Here is a 10,906-nt window from a genome sequence, read left to right as displayed (position 1 = left end):
CTACAAAACTATTATCACTATCAAAAGATTATAAAAAAAACTGAGAAATTATTCACTTAGGTGTCCAAATGTAGAGTACGTCTTTCCAGAAGTTTCCCCATACGTTTGAATGACTCACGCCCTCGACAACACCCTGATTTAGAGCCTTTTACTTGTTAGTATACTTATACCTTAATGAGTACATTTATACAACAGTTAGTATACTTATACCTTAATGAGTACATTTATACCACAGTTAGTATACTTATTATACCTTAGTGAGTGAGGGAGTATGGTTTTACGCCACTTTTAGCAATATCTCGGCAATATCACGGCGGGGGACACCAGGTTTGGGCTTCACACATTGTACCCATGTGGGGAATCGAACCGGGCCTTAGTACCGAACAATTAAAAATAAATTCTGAAAACACTTTTTCAAGACATCCAAGCTATGTATTTTGGAGGCAAAGCCCGTGGGCGAATTATTTTAACAAATTTACAAAAATGAATCCCAAATCTACTATGTTGAATACTAGAAGCAAGATATGTTGCCCCGGGTTACGCTCCATTCCTGTGAAACGTATCATAACAGTAGAGTTTATCTGTTTCAGCTGTGAAAAGGTGGTCAGGACTGTTCGGGTTGTGGTGCAAGAGAGATAACTCTATTATCCAGAACGGAAGTTTCGTTCAAAGATGGCGTCTGCCTTATTTCGAAGTGGACGTGCGGCTGAAAGATTAGCCGTCCAGCATGCCGCGCGGGTAGGTTTCCACGAAGAATATTTGTGCATGTCCTTCATTTTACGAAACACTATATCCTAATTAGTATTTTGCATGCATATTTTTCTGTTATCGCTGTTTGACAAATCGCAACGACTGTGTTATAACAAGTTTGACATTGCAATGTCAATGCCTGTAACCCTGATTCATTTGTACTAAAGTATATATATTGAACATACCTGTCATACGATTAAGTTGACTTCATTTATGTTACCCTCATGGCGTAACATTGACGAGTAGGCCTAATTGCAAGCGTTAGATGCGTCATGTCGGATTGGTCGGTAGGCCTCGTCGCTGTCATGGTGATGCATATTTCTTTCGGATGAGGTAGGTAGGAGGTAGGCCTAACACATTTCTTGTGAGAAATATTGTCGTTTTCACTATTTTGACTAAAGCGGCAATGATCTCTGTACGTGTGCATTATACAAGACACAATCTGCCGTGTTTGTTTGATGCCACTAGTAAAGACGCCCACTACAGCATCATTATTTGAAAAATAGGGGAATAATGCTCAAAATATGCAAACAAATTACCCAGCTTGCATTTGTATGGTTTAATATGATTAATCCTTGAAATTGAATATCAAAGCAATGCATAACATCAAACATTAGACATCAACATCGAAAAGGTACTCTAAAATAGATGTTCCATCAAGGCGTGTGACATCGGTCTGAGCCACATTTCAGTGAACACGTATTTTGTATCTCCTCAGGAAATTATACATTTTATTTACTTATGAAAGCATTTAATTCAAGCCGTTGAGTTGGATTCAAGCCCCCAAACTCCCTGTTACTTTAGCGAGGCGATAAACATGGCGTCCGAAAAACTTAAAAAACGTTACTAAGGAATGAGCTCATGCGAAAGGTGTCCGGTATACTGCATTCTTGCCCTTGATCTCTGACAATAAGACTGCCTCTCTTGCTTTTGTTATTATTTTTTCTTGTGGATACCAGATGATATCCCAGAATTCTCGACTAGACGTGACCTGTGCATTGCCAACCGTAAGTGAATTTATCACTTTTATTGACAGTATATAAGGGCATTACATCACATTGATAAACAAAATTAAATACAGTTTTGTCTCGGAAATGTTAAGGAAATGTAGGCATGCTTGTGGGTAGCATTGGTAATAGTAATGTAACCGGAGTGGTTTAGGTGAATGAATCACTAAACGCAGGTTGATTTGTGGATGCCAGTTGTTTTAAAACATAAATAAAACAGGCCTTGTGAAAATAAATACACAGAGTTAAAATATGCACAATACGTACACATACAAATATATCATTACATTATAACTTATTAACAAATATTAGAATCTTATATATGATCATAAACATTGTTATGATCCACCGTAATTAGCATGATTAGTTTTATCTTACTGTACTCTAAGTATTACAAAGGTTTATCAGATAATAAATTGACAAACATAGTTTATCAATAATGATGATAAATGCATTAATACATAACACACAATTTCAGTACATATCACTATAAATACATACAAAATATAAATGTCCTCACCAGGTGTATGGCACTGTGCCCTGTGATGTCACAACATCAGACATCATTTGCTTTACCGGGACACACCTGAACATAAATATATATAACATAATTACAGTGTAACATATTACATCAATATGTTTACATTCTTAGGTATATACAATACTCCCTAAAATATATATTCTAATTACTCACCTCATCATACAGACATACATTCATACATGTGCAGTTAGGTACAGAACTTTAATTTACAGGTAAATAGCTCCAGTCTATCAATAAATGTACTCATTATGCTTAGTTACACAATAAGTTAAGTAATATCAACATGAAAGAACACATAAATATACAATTCAAACAAACTAACCTGTGACAATTGACTCAACTTGTCTCCATACATAGTCAACTATAAGTGTGAATTTAAACTGACCAGTCCCATAATGCACCTTGTCACTGAAAGTAAGTGGCTGGGGCTAGACAATAGAGACCAGAGAAACAATAGAGAAGGCAAGCGCATGGGTGACTGTGCTATTGTATTAGTGAAGCAGGTTAGATTGAAGGGTAGACTAAAACTTAGGTATTAAAATAAGAGGTGACCTTAAAATACACTTGATGATATATACATTATTACATACTACTACAGTAACAGTTTGGATCTGTCACATGCTTGGTAATATGCAGTTTTTGTTTACACTAGTTTGACTTGTAACACAAACTAAATATCCCACCTGCTCATTGCTTATTTTATTGTGTGTATATGTTTTAGTCAAAATTTAAAATGATTACAATTTTCACTTAAGCAATTTATTAGAGGGAAACAACACTCCAAATCTGAAACTATGAAAGTCTTGAAATATGGATAGGTATTTTCTTGTTATGGTTGCTTGTTATGGACTATAATTTTAATTGGTGTGACTTGTGGTTGGCGCTATTCTATTTTGTTTTTGATCAATTCGTATATGACTTGAAAGGATGAAGCTATCGGTTAACTCCATACAATAAAAAACTACACAGTATCCCTTCAGAGAATTCAGGTAAACGAACAGGTGATAACAAATTTGATCAATAAAAATGTGAAATTCAGATAAATTATCACAAAACATGATGATTTACCATTTCAATTGTATTTTCTGTTCTGTTTGGCATTGTTTCATGTTCAGAAATAAAAATTATCGTGTGTATTTTCTCATAAACGAAGCTGGAAATAGCAATCAGCTGTATACACATTTTCTACCATTCTACCAGTGATTCGGTTAAAAAATACACAAAAAATAGCAAAGAAAGAAAACTTCAAAGAATTTTGATCAGATGAATAGTATCTGAAACTATTATTTTATCAGATATAAAATAATCCAACATCAAGTTATATTTAAATAATTAAATTTTTGTTGTGTTCATGGAAATTCTTGCATTCTGATTAGCTGAATTGGTCACGTGTTATTGCATTCATTTCCCAGTGAATGTAAAAAATTAAGCCACGCCCACAGAGGTGCACTACTTTTATTACCGCGGAATGTCGGGGAATCCCAATATTACAGTCAAGGGAATTCCCTTTCTGCTCACGTGTATCGTCATGCACAGGACATTAAGCGACTTTCATGCATATTCATTATCCAAACTACCCTTTGAAACCGAAGGCCGAGATTGAATGAAACAGCCTGTGTTTTTCCCGCTTGCTTCGGTTCACCTTTCATGTCTTCGGGTTTCATTTATAACTAGCATTTCTCCAACTGTGTTTTACCGTAATCAGGGAAGTAATGTTTGAATCACGCAGTAAATGACCATGTTATTTGAAACAGACGCCTTCTCTCGGACATATTTCTTCCGGTTTGTTACAGTCTGACTGTTGCAGTTCTTTTCGCCTCTTGCCTTAATTGACAGATCCAATGATCATTGTATAATCCCACTCTCCGTTGATTGGCTACTGACTGTGTAGGCGTGTCAAGTTATATGCATAAATTAAAACGATCACCTGATTCATGTCACGCCATTGTATGTATTCCTACACCTGGAATGTTTATCAATGTCGTCATTTTTGTCTGTTTTGATATATGCAACTGTTTTGGGTTATTATGTCCATGGTTCTTTTAAAAAAATCCATAGAGTAAGACAACAAGCAATCAATCAACATATTATAGGCAGATCCTTTGAACAACATGAACAAAGAATGTTGTTTTTACATCAGCACTTCAGCACTGCTTTAGTAAACTTTGCCAAATCCACTGTGCAAGATAATAGTGATTAATCAATCAACATATTACCAGTTAATCTTTTGATCGATGTTTTTTGCAACTCTTCTGATCATCCCTCTTTTGCTGTGTTGCCAAGTGCATATTACATCATATGTAGAAATTCACCGCATCAGATCTGGATATACATATAACCCAATCGTAGATTAGATGAATACCCCAGACACGTGCGAACCACCGAGTACTTTATTACCTTTACATCCTCATGGGCAGCAGTGAACGTTATTGAGATATTTTGCAGTCTTTGTCAGGAAATCTGAGTTCTACCACTGATTATACCTGTAATAAAGTCATTTTCTGAGCATCAAGTGAATGACAAAAAATACACAGGTGGGGGGTTATACCATGAGACGTGGATGATAACAAGGGAGAAGTAATTGTTGTATTATGTTTGCAATTTGCCAGAAAATTAAGGGTCATTGCTGTTGAGTATATGAATTGAATTTCTTTGTAACAAAAGTAATATGTACACATATTTTCTTTTTATCATATAATGAGTAGGTTACTCGGCAGGATAAAGCCAACGGATAAAAATAATATCCGTTGGGGTCATATGCGGATAGAGATGCAAATATCAAAGGTCAAGTAGGGACTACTTCCACTGTTTATAAACAAACATGGCGTCGCCCTCGTCATTCAGGGATAATTGCTATCATTATCGGAAGAACAGTCTAACATACTGAAAATCAGTGTTTAACTGTGACGTAGCTGAGGCATTTTATAAGTTTTGGCAACTTTGGAGATATAAATCTCGAAACAATTTTGCCAGGGGCAGAAGGCCTAGCCAAGCAGGATCAGTAGCCATATCTGTGCTGTAGACCTCTGCGGCTTGAAAACTTTTCCACAAATTAAAATAGTTGGATTTGGCCGAAATATGTTTGAATTGTTACCTTGTTTCATTTTGCCGCTGTGTGTACATCTGACTACACTTCTTAACGTTATGACAGGACAGACCGACTGTCAACAACGTCTGACCGTGGCCGTGACGTCTCATAGACTAGGGTTAGAGTAGCTTCCCTTTGACAAAGGGCAGTTACTCTAGCGGACAGACCGATGGATTGCCGCGAAAGGCAATTAAAAACAACTGTTGTTTTGCGTATATGTTGCTTCGCCACTGTATAAGAAACATATTTCAGTTGGAACTATATTGGCTACTGTCACTGTCTGACTGACACATCACTTTCCCTGTGACGTAATAAATATTAATGCACGCATTCCAGGAAAACTCGCAATGTTTCGGTAATGTTTGTGAGAGAGGGAAAGCGATTTTGAAGCACAGAATTAAAGAATGTCATTATATGATAAAGAGGTTATCACGCTTGTGTGTTTGGGGATAAGCTCTATGTATTTAGCTCGCCAAGGCTCGCTAAATACAATGTTTATTCCTAATGCCGGATATTTACCATCCCCAAACACACTCGCATGATAACCTCTATATACCAAACTACATACTTGTGCATACCCTTTTATACACGCAAATGAATTTGCAATGTGAAAGGTTATAGTGAGCATAATCCACTGAATAGCGAGGATTCAAGGGGATTCCCCCTCTCTGTCAACGAGGTTTTCAAGTTTGCCCCTCGCTGGTCAGAAGTCCAGTTTGTTGAGTCGCTTGCACTAATTGGATTCACGTGAATAACCAGGCTAACTAAAATGGTGCCGGCTAGACGACTGAAAGTTGGAGCTTTATTTAGGCGATAAATATGTTGTGTTTTCAATGTAGAGCTAGGTTACCTGTAGATTTAACCACGCGAAATTGAATTTGGAACCAAATGCACAGCCAAACAGTGGGGTAGAAGCCAGAGCCTAGTGCTCCTTCCAACACATAATCTTCATTTATTTAAGTTCTAAATCTTAACTAAGTTAAAATGTGAGTAATTTTACCTTCTTCTGGAAAGAACGGCTCTTCAAGCCTCATGAGTCAAGATTGCAATTATGCTTGTGATTTATGAGGGACTGATGCTTACTCATCATGCTCACAGGATGATGTTCACACTTGAGTAGTGATTTTAAAGAGATTTTGTCTGAAGTTGAAACTACTTTGTTTACAGGTAATGTGTGTAGCTAATGGTGGAGCACCCTGTCAGCAGAAACGCCACCTATCTGTTCATGAATACATGAGCTTCGGCTTATTGCGAGAGGCGGGGGTAGCAGTGCCTTCCTTCAGGGTGGCCCAGACAGCAGATCAGGCATACAACTTTGCCAAGGAGCTGGGTGAGCACAATACACATGTCTTCTAAAGTACCCAACCAGACATACAAGTACTAGTTTCTAGGGCTGGCTAAAAAGGGTCGATAATAATCTTGAGTTATCATTGATGTGAAGAAATATGAACAGTTATCGATGTGAGAATTGTGTCATCGATAATATCTCACATGAACTATTGTGATGAAATAAAGTTTAGATAATCAAAACAGACTTGTTATTGACAATCATATCAATTGCCGAAGATGGAAAGCAACTGTTTTTGTTTATCTTAAATGTCTACGTAGTGATCCATGCATATATGTGCCCCCACTCACCAGTGGGGTGAAATATGTTGATTTCTTTTGGATGTGTTTGGCATATTTGCTCAATGTTACGATATTTATTGAAAATTGATCGACATTTAGTTAACGAATATTGACCTCTATGATCTGCATCGATAGCCAGCCCTGCTAGTTTCACATGTTACTTATTCCAGTTGTGGTTGTAAATCAGGACTAAATGTAATGAGGATGTTGCTTCAGGCCATGTTGCTGGATCTCCGGATGTTGTGCTGAAGGCCCAGGTCCTGGCAGGTGGAAGGGGCAAAGGATCTTGGGACAGTGGACTCAAGGGAGGAGTGAAACTTGTATTTTCGTAAGGACACCATCAACATGATCTTTTGAACAATATTTCTGTCATGTATGTGTTTTTGTGTATTGTGTATTGATGATATCTGATATGCAGTAAACATTATCCTTTAGCTACATTAAATAGAAGTTCTTCTTCAATGTATTACAATGATAACTGTCTGATTTTTGTAACACTGATGGGCAGTTGAGAATGTTATCTTTTGCTGCTATCTTTAGGGCTGATGAAGCAAAGGATTTGGCATCGAAGATGTTGAACCACAAGCTGTTCACAAAGCAGACTGGGAGTGAGGGGAGATTATGCTCCAATGTCCTGGTGGCAGAAAGACTGTACTCAAGACGCGAGTTCTACTTCGCTATCACCATGGAGAGAAGTTTTGGGGTAATCTCTCTTTCAAGATAACTTGAACATGCCAATGTTGATAATGCCCATCATACTTGGGGATATCGGGTTAGAATTGGTCCCCAGCAAACTAGGCAAAGGTCGTAAGAGGCGACTTAATGAATTGGATGGTCATGCTTGGTTATTTTTGTGTCATGGATTGTTGATTTAATATATCAATGACTACAGGCAAATCCCGTTAATCCGACATGGTTGGTTGCATAAGATTTTGTCGGATTAAAGAGTGTGTCGGATAAACAAAATTAAGTAGTATCAACATTTGACATGATCAGTGTGATCGAAAATCGGACAACTACACGATAGATAAAGATAGAAACACGTAATAAAAAAATATAAATAAAATATTTATTTTGTTATGTTACATTGTTAGCGCAACATGTTTTCTAATCATGCAACCTCTGAAGCTCAACACACAACAACTGTTACGGACTGTATGACTTATTCAAAATACTTTAAAAAGCATAGTCTAGAATGGAACTCGCAAGTTTGAAGCTTAAGAGAGCTCCTTTCTAAGTGGCAAACATTGACTTCCTGTTAGTCATTTCATTGGTCAGTAATAGTTCGCAAAAGGTTGTTCTGACGTGACCTGTAACAGCATGTCCTTGGCTATAACGAGAACTTGTATCTGATTTTAATGAGATTGAGGTAATCTAAGCATGTGAGTAATCCTGTTTTCTTTATTTAAAGCATTAAGTGTTTATTGTTAAGTAAGTTTATCTCTGCAGCCCTTGTAATATGCAGCTACTAACCAACTCATCTTGCATCATAACACGGGGTGTGTAAAAGCGGGCAGATGACCACAGAGTATGCTGATCACTGTGTCGGATTAACCAGACTGGTTAATGAGTAATTTCGGTATATCTAGGCAAATTAGGTGTGTCGGAGTCGGAGTGCAAGTCTGTCGGATTAACAGATCTAATTGATTTAATTGGTTCCCATCATTAGTGTCGGATAAACCCAATTGTCGTATTAATGAGTGTCAGATTATCGAGACTTGACTGTAGATTGTCCCGTCCAGACTTGATTATTTACAGGCGGCCATCAAATACCTGGAATATTGCTAACATAAGTGTGGTGTAAAACAGTAGACAAGCCAAACAGATAATTGTTTATCTTATCCTTCATTACTACCTTAATGCTTCTGACCCGTGAAGATCCGGGGTAGAATAGGTCTTCAGCAACCCATGCTTGCCGTAAAAGGCGACTATGCTTGTCGTAAAAGGCGACTAACGGGATCAGGTGCTTTGGCTCGCTGACTTGGTTGATGCATGTCATCGATCCCAATTGCGTGGATCGATGCTGATGATGTAAATCACTGGATTGTCTGTTCCAGACTCAATTATTTACAGACCGCCATCATATAGCTGGAATATTGCTGAGTGCGGCGTAAAACAACAAACAAAACCTTAATGCTTCTACTGCCATTTTCTCTCCCCTCGTGACTTGACTGAATACCTCGGGGTCTTAAGGAAATGACACACACAACTTGCCCGCAGGCTTCATCAGATGGCTGACTATGACCCCATGGCTCTCAGCACCTGGGATCTCCTACCCGCAGTAGGACCAGTCCTAGACTTCCCCGTAGGTGGGAGATTGGGCAGGTTTTGGTCCAGTTGGACAATTCTTCAAGATCCATTTGTTAGCAACATCCTTTGTCAGGGGTACCATCTCTCTCTCAAGGCAAACCCACTGTTGACCTCTTACCCTGTGTAACGCCCACCCCCCAGGATCTACTCTCCAGTGTTCCTGGTGCCCAAGAAGGATTCATCCAAATTCCGGCGTTACATGGCACATCCACCCTAATTTCATAGAGTCTGTTGAGACTGCTCAGGACCAGAATAAATGCAAACGAATCTCTGATCAGTCTCGACCTCCAGTACGCTTATCTTCATGAGCCCATCCATCCCAGTTGCAGGAAGTTTTTTTTTCCAGGGTATCCACTACTAGTGGGCGGTCCTCCCATTTAGCATTTCCATGGTCCTGTGGTTATTTGCCCGGATTACCAAGCCAATGACCACATACCTGCACCTGAGGAACGCTCAGTTCGAGTATTACATCGACGACTATCTACTGAATCATCAGGACACGGTTTTTCACAGGGATTTCACACTTCTTCTAATTGCTCAACTGGGATGAATCGTCAACAAGCTGAAGGCGGAACTCGCTCCTTCCTTCAAGCTCCAATTCACAGACGACTTGTTTGGCTCAGAGCAGGATCTCCTTCTGGTACCAAACCACAGGTGGCACAAAATACAGCACCTCCTCCTTCCTGCCCTTGACCAAGCTCGTACACTTCGTCAATGGCAGGTATTAATGGGCCTTCTCACGTCAGCTGAGGATCGGACAACTAGAGACCAACTCCAACTACTCATGCTACACTCCCGTTTATTTGTCTGCTGAACACTCGGGCCTCCATACCAGGGGACTCCTCACTCATCATCCCTGTCTCAGACCTTCAGTTCCTACGGATCCCAGAATGACCAAGATCCCGGAACTTCAGGCACTATTGTGGTGGTTTTCGTCTGGAGGATCAACATGCCAAGTTTCGTCCCCAAGCCTGGGATTTGAACATGATATTAAAGTCGCCCTTTGAACTACTCCTCTCTTCATCTTTTTTCAATCTTACAAAAATGTGTCAGCAAGTTAAAAGGCCACGGGTACGGTTCGAGCGCAAGTTACATGGTGCTGTCCATCTTGGTGTGTACTGGGATTTCATTGCTAAGAATCAACTTCCTGGACAGCCGGACAGATGCTTCACCATTCCCCCCTTATCATCGATAGTGGGCTCCAAGCACAAGGTTGAACTACTCCTGTGCCCAGTTTGAGCCTTAACGTGTACCTCGGAAATGACTGTTCATTCCGGTCATCCCAGACGGAAGTTAGTCGTAACACTAGCAGTATGACTGTGCTCCATTATCCTGCAGGCTTACGACCAAGTTTAAACCTGCCTAGAGCCAACAACCTCCATGTCACTTCAACCATGGCTCTCCACATCAACTGTTCTATCAAATCCATCATGGAGGGTTGTTTTGGGCGCTCAGATACTCAGAGATACCCCACAGATTATCTCCAAGACATGGCTCTTGAGGATGTGCTATTTGTTTTATTCCAGCTGCTTGAAATGGAATTTAGAACTTGGTTCTTTTCTACTTTTCCATTTTCATGAT

At 39.2% G+C, this 10,906-nt stretch overlaps 1 protein-coding gene across 2 annotated transcripts in view; it reads left to right on the top strand.

The window, feature by feature from the left end:
* Nucleotides 1-666: 666 nt before the first annotated feature.
* Nucleotides 667-10,906, top strand: part of LOC139447148 (succinate--CoA ligase [ADP-forming] subunit beta, mitochondrial-like) — a 41,130-nt gene continuing 30,890 nt past the window's right edge. For both annotated transcript variants that reach the window (XM_071228332.1, XM_071228331.1), the window contains exons 1-4: nucleotides 667-738; nucleotides 6,554-6,716; nucleotides 7,232-7,343; nucleotides 7,556-7,718. In XM_071228332.1, the coding sequence (XP_071084433.1) occupies nucleotides 673-738; nucleotides 6,554-6,716; nucleotides 7,232-7,343; nucleotides 7,556-7,718 (504 nt within the window). In that variant the 5' untranslated portion in view covers nucleotides 667-672. The remainder of the gene's footprint in view (nucleotides 739-6,553; nucleotides 6,717-7,231; nucleotides 7,344-7,555; nucleotides 7,719-10,906) is intronic.

Source organism: Haliotis cracherodii, unplaced genomic scaffold, assembly GCF_022045235.1.
Source record: "Haliotis cracherodii isolate W230 unplaced genomic scaffold, xgHalCrac1.p SCAF_7, whole genome shotgun sequence".
NCBI classification, from domain to species: Eukaryota; Metazoa; Mollusca; class Gastropoda; order Lepetellida; family Haliotidae; genus Haliotis; species Haliotis cracherodii.
This window is presented reverse-complemented; position numbering and strand designations above follow the sequence as displayed.